Consider the following 15,822-nt stretch of genomic DNA (forward strand, 5'->3'; position numbering starts at 1 on the left):
CAGGTTCAACACTATCAGGCCAACATGTTCGGCTTGAATTCTGCCCCAGAATTATGGATCCTTTCATGTTTAAGATTTGTAATAGTAATTCATTGATTTATGGAAATGCAGTCTTGTAGGGACAAGCAAATATGTGTTTGGGGGTGGAGTATGTCTGTATTTTCAGAGGGTAATATCTACCACTGATCCTTTTTTAAAAGTCTGCTGACTCTGCCTTGCTCTGATACTTACTTAAAAACTCAAGCACCTATCTATGGCAACTATCACTTTAAAAGCTGTTTCAAGAGAGGTTAAGTTTCCATTACATCTAACAAAACTAAGAGGTGATGTTTTTCTCTGACTACTAGCATCCCACATAGTATAGTCACAGCATGATTTCATGGACTTTAAAAATGCCCAGAAAGTGCTTGACAGTTCCAATCTTACTTAATGTAAAACAGGAGAAAGATAATCTCTTTGCACTTCCATAGTTGTTTGTCCTCTGATCATTTTGAGGAGAAAAACCAATAGTATAAAATATTTCTAAACTTCTTCACAGAGAGTAGCTCTCAATTTTAGATGTATCTTAGAATCACTGGGGAAGGGAGAAAGGAAGTAGAGGATGGGAGGAAAAGAGAGGACAGAAAAGGAAGGAGGACTAATGCCTAGTCCTGACTCCAGATCATTTAAATCAGAATCTTTGCTAGTGAACCTGGGCATTAAGGTTTTCTACAGTTTACCTCAGATTCCAATACACAACCAATGTTAAATTTATGACTTAAAGGATTCAACTGCCTGTCCTCAGTAGAGATTAACTGTGGGCCACGCCATTGGATGTGAAGGACAGACTGTGGGTCAAGTGTCCAGAAAGAACCATAGCATATCCCTACCTTTTGTCTTCCGACTTGTAATGATTAAAAGCGGAGATACTGGACAATGAAAAACAGACCCTTCCAGTAGGTGTTTATGCTACCAATATCCTTATGCCGTTTGAAAGATGAAAAGCGGAGTGACAATCCTTGTAGTAACTTAATTCCAATGGCATGATGTTACCTGGGTGGCTGGTTGCTAAAGACATAAAGGATGAGTAGATTCACTGACAACTAAGGCCACAATGAACAGGCAACTGGGAAAATTAGAGGACGGTCCTTCCCGGCATCCGTTCACAACCATTCCTCTGACAAACTACAGGAAAAAAGCAAAATTAAAATGTGAGAAATATATTCTTAGCACAGACTACAATGGATCTATAGTATTTTGGAGGTATTCCTTAAGAACAACAGAGAAAGACAGGAAGAAGATGAATGGGAATATTCTACAACTGATGTAGATTTAAAAAATTGTGGCCTTGGCAGGTGATCTAAAAGTTAATAGTCTTTTATTGCTATTATACAATCTGTATGTACTGTTGTAGTCACTGTACCTTTATACCACAACGTACCCAGTATCAATCCTTAAGATTTCATACATCACATTAGAAATGGATGAGTCTGAAACACTTAATTTCATATCGGAACTGGACATTTCTCTCAAATAAAAAGCATCCTGGCAGGTGAATGAAAAATGCTACATGAAATGGAATGCTTGAAATACCAAATAGGCTTTTTAACTAAAACTGTTAAGTTATAAAAAAAAAGTACAAGTGAAACAACTGGCTTATTCTTAGGTTCTTTTCTATGAACTCCCGAACAAATGTTAGCTGTACAATAATGCTAGTTAATGCATGTTTCTAAATACTTTTATTGTTAATGCATAGTTAAGTTACTGAAGGAATGAATTAGTATTTAGTACTCTAGAGTACAGAACTTGAAAGGGAAGAATCTAAGAGACAGGTTTGTTATTATCTACTTCTTTAAATGGTTCCCTTTGCATGTTTAAAGATATCAAGTGACAGTATGACTACTTGAAGGCAAATAAGTAGTTCAAAAAGAGATGAGAAGTGACAATTTAATTTTTTACTACTGATTAAAGAAATAACGATAGCTTTGGAAGAACACTTTAAGAAAGGACCCAGTTCCTATCCCATTTGTGATGAGGCATGACGCACTGGACAGTAAACCTGGAAAACTTGCAGATCAAAGTAAACAAGCAGTACTTATAAAAGCCCAAAGTTAGGAAACCATGGTAGATTGGGAAAATCGCCACAGAATGATAAGTAGAGAGGCTTCTTGTTTTTGTTAGACAATGCACAGATAACTAAATTAGAAGATAAATGTAATTATTAGCAGAAAGCAAGCCTTGGGATCCAGAACACACTCCAAAAATCTTTTCGCTTCCTACCTTGTTTCTAATTAAGAGGATAATTTGTACTTATTGAGACCTAGTTGAAGATTTAGCAACAGCATAAACCTTTATATCACAGAAAATTCTCCATCACATCTTCACCACCAGCAGTTTTTTTTTCAGTCAGGAAGAATTATACCACTTTTATAACATAATGCAGACCCTTAAACTAGGGTCAAAGGCCTAATTTTTAAAATGTAAGAACCACAGTATAGTTTTGTTAGATTGCCAAGTATCAACTTTACTTTTGGTACAAGCACCCTTGAATCAAGTCTGTATTTTGGTTTTGGCACATAGTTAGTAAAAGTTCTAATTTATATAGTACCAGTTTTTTTTCTTTCTTCTGGCTACAATCCCAAGACAACATTGTTTGAAAGGCAACTGGATAAACTGAGGTGCTGGAAACTTTTAGATCTTCTTTCCTATAATATGCTGCTCCGTCTCCCTACTTTTAATATATCTTCATAAGAGGGGGTGTGTCCTAAGCTGGGCATGGCATCTTGTTCCTATAATCACAGCTGTTCGGGAGGCTGAGGTGGGAGGATTGCTTGAAGCCAGGAGTTCTCGATCAATCGGTCTGGACAACATAGTGAGATCCCATCTCTACAACAAAACATCAGCAACAAAAAAGGGAATGTGTCCTGATGAAGGCAGCAGGTTTGAATATGCCATATAACCAAGAGAATACATAAAAGATACTGTGATTTATTAAAACAGCATTATTTTCTCCAGAACCTCCTGCACACTACCCATATTTTAATTTCAGCATCCATCTCAAGTTGCATACTGAAAGGTAAAAGTGCAATTCAGTAATCTTTTCCAAAATGTTTTATTGCTACAGGTTGAAACTTTTCAACCACCAAAATTAGAACATAATTTAAGTTTCTGCTCACTATGGTGTAACACAGCCATTTCATGGGACTTTGTTTTTAATGTAGGTTGACAGTAGAGTTCAGCAAAGTTTAGACGATGGCAGAATGGTATCATGAAATTTTGTCTATAATTTAAAGAAGTGAGGCATGAGCTAGAATAAAAAGATTGCCTTGTATCTGAAAGGTCAGTCTTTCTTTGAATTCTCAAAGATTAATTTCAAAACTTAAGGCTTTAATTACCTAACACAAGTATATACCTATCTTGCATCAAAGTCCAACATTTTACATTACAGCTTTTCCCAAACAAATACTACACATGGTAACCGAAATATTCTTAGAAATTGTACAAAAGACTCCCCTGAACTTATCACAACCTACCTGAATCTGGACCACACTTTTTTGATCTCTTCATAAAGTCACGGCTTTCATTTCACTGCTCTAATAGCAATACACCATGGAGTACAAACAACACTGTGAAAAACAAGGGCCTGATTAAGCCCACAGGAAAGCTCTTCACTAATACTGGCATTACCTTTAGCCATGCTGTTAGAGTTCACACTTTATTTTTCTGAATAAATAAGATACAGAAAAATGTTGAAATATATTATATGACTCAACTATCTAATTAAAGCTGAGTAAACTAACCTAGTCAGATTTTAGTTTTTCAACGAGAAATGACAAGAGTAGCTGCATATAAAGAAAAACAAAAAGAACTTTACTTTCCTATATTAATACAGGTCAAGAGACCCTTTCTTCTCAAAAGGGTTGGTAACACCAGTTCTTAGCAATAAACATAAGGCACTTAAGATTACAACATCACTGCATTTTTTCCACTTGTTTTTCTAACCCTGTTTTTCCCCCACAGTATCATTTGAAATTAATAGGATGAATGAGGCAAATATGAGATGATCCAGTTGATACTACTCAGAGCAAGAGTACAGTACAGTGTTTCAGGGGTGATGTCTGGACATAAAATGAACCCAGTCAAGGTCCTCTGACACCAATGTATCCACTATCAAGTAAACCTGAAAGAAAATAAAAGATTTATTCAATAGTTCCAGTAAAATTGGGTTGGAATACAATATACATATTACGAATTTAGCTCCTCACCGGTGGCATCTGCATCTTAAGAGTTCTGAGTACTTATGAATATTCATTCTAAGACAATCTACATCATTTGAACATTGTCAAGACAAATAGATGAATTTCATTTGAATATACAGTAGAGTTTAAACAAAATTCACACACATACCCCCTATTATATGGCTGGTGCCTCCTCCAAACACCTCATTAGTGGCAGAGGTAGGACTAGTGTTCTTTCCCAACAATAAGAACTTCAGTTGCCACTCATAGGAGTTGAAAAGAAGTTGGTTTTTTTTTTTTTTTTTTTTTTTTGCCATCTGTTAAGATGTTCCTGAGACAGGGCCAGTTAATAAAACATAACAAAGCACTGGAGTTCAATTTGTACTTCTCTTTACATCACTACTAAACTGTTAGACTGGGATGTGGAATGCAGGTCATGTACTATGAAGGGTTGATCGTAGCACAGCTGTTCAATCAGTAAAAGATCTTCGGCAAATTCCCGTTAGGGTACTCTTTCTATAAACTACATGTTCCACAAAAAGGTCAATTTTACATACAATTGATTCATTTTACTTTATCTTATTTGCTCAGATCTTGCAAATGCAATCAGAATATTAAGCCTGAGGCTAGTTTTTAGTGTATAGGTTTAACATATTAAGGCTCATTTACTCAATCAAACTAGTTTTTAGTATTCCTTTTAAATTATAAATTACATTCATAGTACCTGCCACCATCCTTGCCCTCAATGAAATCTTACTGCAGGAGCAGCATTCTACTTCATTATGGAATTTCCCTGACACCAGCACTTAGTCCCTTCTAAAAAGCTCCCATCTGTTCTAGCCTTACAGCATATGACACTGCCTCTGGTTTGCACCTCTGTTTCCACCTGTGTATTTCACAGAAGCCCAACACAGATTAGTTGAAATATTCACACAACTGTTTTTCAAAACAATTTATTGCATCATATTTGGTACCTTATGTTTGACAACAAAAAGGAAATTACATCTGTAACTGCAAGAAAAAGAAGCTGGTCTGTTATTTGGAAAAAAAAAAAAAAAAAAAAAAAAAAAAATCTTGGGCCCTTTAAAAATTACAAAGTCTTGGGCTTGCCTGAAACGACTGAGCAAGAAATATATTCTTAGAAATGTAGGGCTTCAAGTATTACAAACCTGTGACACTGTGGAAAAATTCCAGAGGTATCTAAACTGCAGCACTTTTTTTTTCTGCATATCGTGAACAAGGCCTGCTGAGGTTTTTAACTATTAGTCTTTTGATCAGTCATAGAATGGTAGTCAGGAGTTCTGCTCTTTAACTTCAAGCCATGGTAGATTTTCCTTTTTTCACTCTTGGGTGAAAAATTCATGCTTGCTAATTAGTTGGTGCCACATCACAGTGCATTTGGTTCTTGCATTACAGTTTTAACAAGTTTGGCCAAACAATGCTGAAAGGTTTGCATTGTTGTTTTAGTTCTTCAAGTTTTAGTTAAAATTGAGACTGTTACGACTGGTTCCTTCAGTTAAAAACTGTGGTACAAGAACACCAAACTGATCATGTACAGTGAATTTTGGAAAAACGAGCATATTGAACACCTTATAGGTTTCTTATAATTTTGCTTGGTATCTATATGTCCCAGTTTCTACAACATCAAGCATCTGTTGTAGATTTCTCTGTAAATAGTGATTCACATTGCATACTTCCTATGGTCAGAATCAACCCCGTAACAAAATCAGTCAGATGCTAAAGCCCCAACAACTCTTTGTGCTCAGTGAAAGAATCCAGTGCTAAAACAGCATTTATGCTGTCTGAGATATAGTAAAATCTCACAAGACAAATTTAAGGTAATATTTCTGCCACACACCTGCTTTGTTAGCTGTAACAGCCTCCAGATTTTATATAAATTAGTTTAAAAACATGGGTGGGTGGGTAGGAATAGGATAAGGTATCTTTTTTAACCACTCAATTTTAGCAGCTTTAATTTTTTTAAGAAACTGAACCTCTATCCTGTAATGTTAGATATTTTATATATACTTTTTCAGCAGGATAAAAAACGTAAAACACTATTTGAAGGCAAGAACATTTACTCCTCTCATTCTGTGTAAGTTAGAGCAATGCAGCAGGTGCGTGACAAAAATATTATATACTAGATATGGTCCAAAGTCATTCCATTTGCTTGTTTAGTGATGTTCAAATTTCATTGGCCAGTTCTTCAGCTTCTGCAGAACTATCTCCATTAACTGTGATCTTCATATCCTCTTCATATCCAGGAGGCATGAAAGCCAAAGCATAAGGGAAAAGCTTATGACAATTTGCTCTATAAACTTCAGCAGCTTCTTTACAGTCTCCTAGGCTACCATCACACAAGGCTTCCAATACCTCCATACATGTCTAAGGAAAGAAAAAAAGTCATGTTATAACTGGTTAAAAAAAGTTCTTACTTTGAATTTATTAGACATTTCAACAGCAAGGGATTTCTAAAATAAGAAATAAATACACATATTTAAGGAAAGAAAACAAAGCTGTTTACTCCTGCATATACATTCCATTAGGATTTTCTTTGAGGCCTAATTTAACCATTTCTCCAGAATTGCAAGGTTCATAAAAAAGGCTAAACAGGGACAATTGTAGAAATAGGAATGGGACTTTGGTGAGGCAAGCAAGGTATACAGCGTGCTTTATTTAAAGAGGCACTCACTCTCAGTAAGTGTACCTTAGGCAGCAATGTTACCTCAGTCTAGCCTGGCCCTGGGTATAAACATCTAGACTGACAATGCCAGTATCAATTACTGCACATATGCCTTTTAATATTTTTGAAAGCTTACAGCCAACTAGCATAATCAAACACTGTATTCAACTTTGTGTTTAAATTAAAGAGCATCTTAAGCCACATCCAACTAGGCAGAAAAGAGTGTCTCAAATATGAAGTGATTATTTGGAAGAAAAACTAGTTCATGAAAATGAGTAATTCTTCCAACAAAACTCCTAAGTCTGCTTCTAATCTTTTTTATTGACATGTTGACTTGCATTTCTCATGTTTGCTTTCTTAATATTTTAACTTAGAAAACACTACTTAGTTTCCAGATATAAAAAACCCCACAAACTTTGCCAGGTTACAAAGCAACTTAAATCCAGGTTACAAAGGACCTACATTAGAAATTTAAATCCAGGTTCTAATCTAAATGGTATAACTAACAAGTCTAATTTTTCCTTTCTTAAAGATATTGCCTTCATTTGCTATTAAATATATTAATAACTGTCAGCATATACACATTTATCTAGCAAATTATAACATGAGGTAGCTATCCTATGTTATAGTTTCTAGTTTAAACTATAGCATTTTGCAATACACCCATATCAACTTTTGCTTAACTTAATCTCATACTGTATTACAAGTTAGGAAATGGGTATTTTTATTTAGCCCCTAGTAAACATATTTTTTTTGAGACAGGGCCTTGACCTGTTGTCCATACTGGAGTACAGTGACACAATCACAGCTCACTGCAGCCAACCTCTCAGGCTCAAGTGATCCTCCCATCTCAGTCCCCCAAGTAGCCGGGAATACAGCGCCACCATGTCTGTTTTTTTTTTTTTTGTAAGAGATGGGGTCTTACTATGTTTCCCTGGCTTGTCTTGAACTCATGAGCTCAAGCGATCTGCCTGCTTCAGCCTACCAAAGTGCTGGGATTACAGGCCATGAACCACAACGCCTAGTTGAAAAACATCTTTACATCAGAATCTTCATTGAGACCACTGCATGCTCAGAAATACACAGGTATGAGGCGAAATCCAAAAATGACTATGGAATGTATACATGATTTTATTAAAACATATTTCTTAAAAAGTTATTCCAAGCTACAGATGTGAAACTAGTTACTGAATGCCAAGGAGGCTGGTGTGCGTATGTACACATACAAAACTCTAAATAAATTTTAAGGTAAGTTGTTTTTGACACAGATTCATAATGATTTAAAGAACAGTGTGTGTAAGTAACAAATTATTTTTCTTGGTGAAAAAAGAAAAAGTAGTTCAGTATTCTTACAGAGAGATTATGGAAAACTCTTTACCTGGAGGTTTCTGTTAGTAAGAGATTCATCAAGTGTTGTTGCCAACTCTATTGCTCGCTTCTGACTAGAAGGCTCTAAATAATATACCATTTTGGCAGCTAAATGAGAGGGAAACAGGAAATTTATTTCAAGGTAAAACCAACATCTTATCCTCTACTTAGATACAAAATGCAAACAAGATATATGTGCACAGAGGATGTGGCACTTTATTAGAAAAATGGGAACAGCTACTGGAGACACTTGTTTTTAAAAAAAAAAACAATTCTGAGAAGATTAGTTTAATCATCCAAAGTAAGAGAACAATTAAGGTATACCACATATATCTACCCAATAAAATAGAATGTATATGCAAAACATGCACAGTAAAGGAGACTATGAAGAAACACAAGCATTCTAGTAATACTTGTCTTTTTGTGGTGGGACCGTGATAGTCTTCTTTCTGAAATAAGCAGAATAATTTAGGGGTTTGGGGACTATCCCATCTTGACAGTACGAGCCAAAATGCTGAATTCAGGATTCCACAAAGGCATACAAAGCTGGTGGGCTTAAGCCAGGTATTTGAAAAGTACTACCCACATGGTCCCATAAAGTCCAGATTTTGGTTCAGTGGCTCAGATCAGACCCTTGCCTTAGATTTCTCACAAACTCGGAAGATAATTTCAGGTGTTTAGCATTGTCAAGTCTGATACCTACATAAGAATGAGAAATGGAAAAGGATGGTCATATCTGAGTGAATATTAAGAGCCCAATGATGAAAGAAGAAATAAAAGAAAGCTCTGTCTTCATTTTATGATATACATTTAAGTTCAGTTACACCTGCTTCTTTGTAATGCCAATGCTGAACCAGAAGAGACTACCGACCTTGATGTATAGTGATTATTTTGCCGTAAGAAATTTTAAAATGTGTAGGAAGCATATATATATATATGTTTGTTTTTGTTTTGATTTGAAACAAGATCTCATTATGCTGCCCAGACTGGTCTCAAGTGGTCTCCTGGGCTCAAGTGATCCTTCTGCCTCAGCCTCCTGAGTAGTTAGGACTACTGGTATGTGCCACTGTGCCCACTTATTTAAATTGCCTGTTTTCAAAGGGTCACAATATAACATATACACATTGCCTCTTCCATTCTAAAAATGCACCTTATATTATTGTTGATTCATTAAAATAAAGACTGAAGTTGTTTTAGAAGGGTAAGAAACAATAAAATTAAGTGATTACCTGATAATCTGTGTGGCAATGAATCAGAATTCCTTTTCAGAAAAGTTTCATTAAAATTCTTTGGATTCGTTGCTCCAAAAAGACGATTCATTTCTTGTTTTAATACTGTTCTAACTGTATCAGGTAAATCTTTACTTTCACACACTGCTGAATAAATTAAAAATAAAACCTTAGCAGTTAAATACTCTGATAAAGTTTACAGAAGTTTGTTTTTGTTTGTGTTTGACATAGGGTCTTGCTCTATCACCCAGGCTGGAGTACAGTGGCACAATCATGGCTCACTGTAGCCTCAACCTTCCAGGATCAACCAATCCTCCCACTTCAGCTCCCCCAAGTAGCTGGGACTTCAGATGTGCACCACCATGCCTGGCCTGTAGGAGTTAAATTACCTAATGATGAGGCCAATGAAACATGGCAATTATATACAAAGACAAGATAAAACCTACTGATAATTTAATATTTGCAAAAAGAGGTTACCTATATAAATTGATTGAGACAGACATGGTCTTGCTGCTGCCCAGCTGGATGGAGTGCAGTGGCACAATCATGGCTCACTGCAGCCTCAACCTCACCAGGCTTCTGTGATCCTCCCACCTCAGTCTCCTAAGTAGCTGGACCACAGGTGCAAGCTACCAGGCACAGCTAATTTTACTATTTTTTGTAGAGACAGGTTTTCGCCATGGTGCCCAGGCAGGTCTCAAACTCCTGGGCTCAAGCAGTCTGCTCGCCTCGGCCTCCCAAAGTGTTGGGAGTACAGGCATGAGCCATCATGCCCAGCAATATACATTTAAAAGAATATATGTCAGCAGAAAAATCTGATGTTCTAAAGGCATTTAAAGAATTTCATTAACACAAGGTTCATTTCTAGAAAGGAACTGTAAGCAAAGTAGATGACAAAACATGTAGTTTCACAGCCTACTAAACCCCAAGAGCTCCTCCCCTCAACCTATGGTCTGCAAAGCAGCAACTTGAGAACACCTACCTGGTAAATACTAACACAGCCACTATGTAGTGCTGAAGACAACAAATTTTCCTCACCCTCCCTATCTTCTATATCCAAGTAAGGCACATGTTTCCATTAAAAACAGAACAAAACAAAACATGGCTGATATCACTAACCTTTATTTCAGAAACTATATAAATTCAGCTATCACTATATAACAAACTCCCAAGGACCACCAAAGCATTTTCCTGTTAATAGGCTGGGCACCGTAGCTCATGCCTGTAAACCCAACACTTTGGGAGGCCAAGGCAGGTGGATCACTTGAGGTCAGGTGTTTGAGACCAGCCTGGCCAACATGGGGAAAACCTGTCTCTACTAAAAACAAAAAAATCAGCCTGGCATGATGGTGTGCACCTGTGGTCCCAGCTACTCAGGAGGCTGAGGCAGGAGAATAGCTTGAACCTGGAAGGTGGGGGTTGCAGTGAGCCAAGATCATGCCACTGCATTACAGTCTGGGTGACAGAGCAAGACTCTGTCTCTAAATAAATACATACATACATACATACACACACCGTTGTCATCATATTCCCAGGCCTTGGGATTTGGAGATGAAAAAGCAGACCCCAATGCCTCTGGATCGTATCCAAGTTATGTTTCGTTTCATTATCATTTTGGTATAAAGAGAGAGTCTGGAGCTTTGAAGCCAGAGAGACTTGGGTATAGATCCAGGCTTGGATAAGTCATAACCTCTTTGAACCTATTTCTGGATATATAAAACTGGGGCGATATCTAATCTAAAAGGTTTACAGTAAGGAAAAGCTACTGTGTAAAAGTGCTAGTTATGTAACAGGTAGACAACAAATCTTAGTTACTATTTTTATCACAGTATGAAAACATAAGTCAATTTTCCTTATGGCTGGCAACTTTGGTGATGGCTTTCAAATTTTCACTTCAATCAGATTATTTGTACTGTGACAAATATATATTCCATTTCCGTAACTTAAGTGAAACAAAAGTTTCACAGAACACTCACTGTGCACATATGCTGATCTTTTCTACACTATTCCATTTCTATTTTGGGTTTTCAAATGCTAGTAATGAACCACTATTAACTCAGTTCACTATCCTGCTAAAGGATCAATAGCCTAAGTTTAAAAAATATACTGAACCCAGTAGGAAGCATTATCTAAGTGAAATATTCTACACATAAATATTAGCTCAATAATTCACCAACATGCTCTTGGTTGGTTAAATAGCATTTCTTCTATTATTCTATAAACTAAGTGGTTCAAAATAAATGAGTTACTAGTGAAATACTTTAGCTTAACCTCCATCATGGCTGTACTTTCAACTTGGTTTTGGTAATTTATCAATGCTTGTTTTTCAGAGGAGAAGCAGGAATAGAGAGAGAACAGAGGAAAAAAGTTATTAAAATAGGTCACAGCCAACTGCAATGAACATTAAATATCTCAAAAAATATGTATCTTCTGAAAAATAAAAATTATTTACATAGGCTTTGTTGTTTTGCCTGAAATGCTTTCAGGATACTTTACATGTACAAAGTATCTGCATAGTTTGTATCATAGTTGATAGAAAGAGGGGTAGGCAAAGGGTCTTTATGGTTTTCATTATCTTTTTAAACTTGTTTTAATCAGATTAAATGGTCTCCCAGAAAAATTAAAACTGCTAAAAAAATATTCTACAAAATTAGAAGCAAATAACTTCACTAACAGCTGATTCCAAAAAGGTTGAGGCACACTTAGTTTTCTTCTAAACTTTTCTGGATATTTTCTTGGAAATTACAGTTCCAGAAAACTAGAGCTATAATTTCCAGGAAAACATCAATTACAAAAAGGAAAAAAATTCTACTGCAGTAAACCCCAGAATGTCCTATGGAATTTTGTGTAATGAAACTTTACCTGTACCTTTAAGAAAAGGAGCAACCTCAAATGTCACAGATTTGACACAAAAATCAGATGTCCTATTACTGCTAAAGAATAGTGGGCAGGGGAAAAAACTCTAAGTCTTTCAAAATGATAAAACTGACCAAAAAACATCAAGGCCTTAGGAAGTAGAAAACCTCTTACTACCCAATTACCTTCCACAGCAGAGTAATAAGTTTTGAGAATCAAGGACAAGTAATAACTGATGGGTGAGAAGGAAGAATAAAACCATTTTTAAGAGGCTTCGATTTGGGTCCTTTGACATCTTAAACTGGAATGTTTGGTTCATGCTGTTAGCTTAGTCTGAATAAATTAAGCAAGCACCAGAGGTTAAAACACACAATGAAAAGGAGGCTGATTCTTAGCAAAAGGGATTGCACAGGGTTCTCGCGCTAGCTGGCATTGTTAATAATTTGGGTAGAAAATATTCTTATTTTGTGTGAGGTAATGACCGTTCACTACTAGGTTACAATACAACTTAGTAAGTGATTACAACTCAAAATGGCAACATAAATGAGATTAAATAACGCTTTAAAAAATTAATCAAATTAGGCCGGGCGCAGTGGCTCACGCCTGTAATCCCAGCACTTTGGGAGGCCGAGGCGAATGGATCACGAGGTCAAGAGATCGAGACCATCCTGGTCAACATGGTGAAACCCTGTCTCTACTAAAAATACAAAAAATCAGCTGGGCATGGTGGCGCATGCCTGTAATCCCAGCTACTCAGGAGGCTGAGGCAGAATTGCCTGAACCCAGGAGGCAGAGGTTGCAGTGAGCTGAGATCGCACCATTGCACTACAGCCTGAGTAACGAGCGAAACTCCGTCTCAAAAAAAAAAAAATAATAATAATGATAATAATAATCATCAAATTATTATTAAACAAGGTTTAAATAATAATAAATTAGAATATTACAAAAGGTTGGGGGAGAGATACATAAGTATAAAAAAAAATCTCTGCAGATAAAAGAAAAATGAGTTTGCGCAAATGGGAGAGGAAAAAGACATAAGTTTCACTGTACATCAAGGCAGCACTTAGGAGAATATAAACACATAAGAAAATAAGAAGACAATATATAAGCTCCTTTTACTTAGCACTGACCAGAAATGTAATTTAATTGTTTTAGGTCCTACAATTTTAACATTTAGAATCATAAAAAAACTTTAAAAGGGTATTAAATCATCCTAATATTAATAAAAAGACAGTACTCCTACATAGTAAATAACTGCATGTGGCATTTAGTAACAACATTGTTAGTATGGCAACATATCCTAGAGATTTGGAGGCTGCCAGTAACCATGTAAAATCCACCTTCACTCAGCAAAGTTTCCAAAACTGATGAAATAGGTCTGGAGACACTATTTTCCTCCATACTCTCCAGAAAAGTGTCTTTGAGGGTTTCTTTGTAAAGAAGCAGTTACAACAATGTATCTTAACATGACCAATGTATTTCTGAAAAACTAATTATAAATTAAATATTTTTTTAAATTATCAAATATTTTACTTAAAGAAACCCTTGGGGTATAACAAAGATGACGCTATTCGGCTATCTGTAGTTTCGCATAGTACAGCCCTGTTTTCAACAAAGGCAGTGAAGCAGTCTACTCAACTTCTTAAAGGCTTTTTTAAGAGATGATGACAGGTCTTTACCACTGTAATTAAAGACAACTTAATTTCATTGCCCAAAGTCAGTCAAAATTCATTCACTTTGTAAAGTAATGATCATTTCAGCTGAACACATACAGCAAGAGGAATAGCCAGTATAGATTCTCAATAATTCTAATTATGAATCATTCTAAGTCCATGTGTGTTTTAATTTTCTGAAACCAACTGCTGAAAGAAAACACTCATGTTAACCAACCTGCATACTGATTATAAGCAAATACATTTAAATATGTCACTTTTAATTTGTATTTCAAAAGAAAGCATCTAACTCAATAAAATTTAGGTTATTTTAATACCTTTGAGGAAAATCTGTATAAAGCATATAACAGTGTGTATATTATTTTTGAAAATACTTTACATATACTCCATCTTAACTGAGAATAAATTAAAACTATTATTTCGAGCCTTGATTTTATGACTTATAATTACAAAGTTATTTTTCATACTACCCTCCCAAAAAAAAAACTAGAGAAACTACTAAATACAGCAATTCTCTCCCTTCACGTTCTATAATGTGGTTGTGACTTTCATAATTATTTAAAATTGAGGAAAAACACTTCTACAATTCAGTTTCTGTAGCACAAATTATTTTTTGGACAAGTATAAGTATGAAGCAAGTCTAATTTTTCTTGAAGGTCAAAATCATGATTTTTATTTTTTATTTTTTGAGACGGAGTCTCGCTCTGTGGCCAGGTAGAGTGCAGTGGCACGATCTTGGCTCACTGCAACCTCTGCCTCCCAGGTTCAAGCAATTCTCCCACCTCAGCCTTCTGAATAGCTGGGACTACAGGTGTGTACCACCATGGCCAGCTAATTTTTGTATTTTTTGGTAGAGACAGGGTTTCACCATGTTGGCCAGGCTGATCTTGAACTCCTGGCCTCAAGTGATCCGCCCGCCTCGGCCTCCCAAAGTGCTGGGATTACAGGTGTGAGGCACACTGCCCCAGCCAAAATGATGTTCTTAATTGGAACAATTTGCCATTTTTTCATGATTGGGATGCCTGATTTAATTTCATCAGTTTTAAATGTATGGAGTTGGCAATGAGCTAATATTATTTCCAAATTCTATAGATTATTCTGAAACAGGTTGTATTTCTCCTCCAGTCACTTAAAAATCCAAACAACAGTAACAATACAACCTGACTACAGGAGTACCTTATTATAAACTTACAGTTCTTACAGTAGAAAGAATATGAAGATGTTGGCTCTAGCCACTGTTGCATTACTAACTTTCTATCTGTGATACCTGGAATAAATATATTTTAAGGTCTCAGATTTTTCCCACAATGAAATGAGAGATGATTACTATAAAATTCTACCTTTTGGAGTCTAAAATTCTCTAGTTCTACTTCACATTAAAACTAATATAAAACTAATTGATCTGATTGTCAAAGTATTTGAAAACACAGATAATTGTTTTAAAGTAACAAAAAAAATTTATGACCCAAAGAACCGTGCTAACAAAATGTAAGGCATGCAAATTCAGATCTACAATACAGATAAATAAGGAGAAAACAAAAACAGTCAATTTGAAAGAGATTCTTCAATTTTAAAACAATTTACTAAGAAGTTTTACATAATGAAATGTGGTCAAAATTTCAACTTACATTTAACTTTTTAGAAACAAAAACAAAGGTGATTCTCAAATATCTGGATTGAATAATTCTATGTCAAAATCAGGTAGTACCTAGTCTTAAAATAAAAAATTTCATCACAAAGAAAAAAAGCCCTGCTTTTCCCTTAGCTAATTTAATACACACAGCTAATTTAATACA

General features: G+C 35.7%; 1 protein-coding gene and 1 long non-coding RNA gene across 3 annotated transcripts in view; one reads left to right on the top strand and one right to left on the bottom strand.

Moving 5' to 3' along the window:
* Nucleotides 1-3,075: 3,075 nt before the first annotated feature.
* The window catches only part of NAA15 (N-alpha-acetyltransferase 15, NatA auxiliary subunit), a 56,259-nt gene continuing 43,512 nt past the window's right edge, over nucleotides 3,076-15,822 (bottom strand). The window contains exons 17-19 of one of the 2 annotated variants that reach the window (XM_032246528.1): nucleotides 9,498-9,641; nucleotides 8,279-8,376; nucleotides 3,076-6,602 (exon numbers count right to left, since the gene is read on the bottom strand). In XM_032246528.1, the coding sequence (XP_032102419.1) occupies nucleotides 6,402-6,602; nucleotides 8,279-8,376; nucleotides 9,498-9,641 (443 nt within the window). In that variant the 3' untranslated portion in view covers nucleotides 3,076-6,401. Of the gene's footprint in view, nucleotides 6,603-8,278; nucleotides 8,377-9,497; nucleotides 9,645-15,822 lie in introns of both variants that reach the window. The other variant, XM_032246527.1, reaches the window with a different exon arrangement.
* On the top strand, nucleotides 6,585-7,939 carry LOC116529029. Its single transcript, XR_004259343.1, has 2 exons — nucleotides 6,585-7,736; nucleotides 7,881-7,939. It is a non-coding gene; the product is annotated as an uncharacterized LOC116529029 (long non-coding RNA).

This window comes from Sapajus apella, unplaced genomic scaffold, assembly GCF_009761245.1.
Source record: "Sapajus apella isolate SASKATOON/1434 unplaced genomic scaffold, GSC_monkey_1.0 scaffold61, whole genome shotgun sequence".
Taxonomy (NCBI): Eukaryota; Metazoa; Chordata; class Mammalia; order Primates; family Cebidae; genus Sapajus; species Sapajus apella.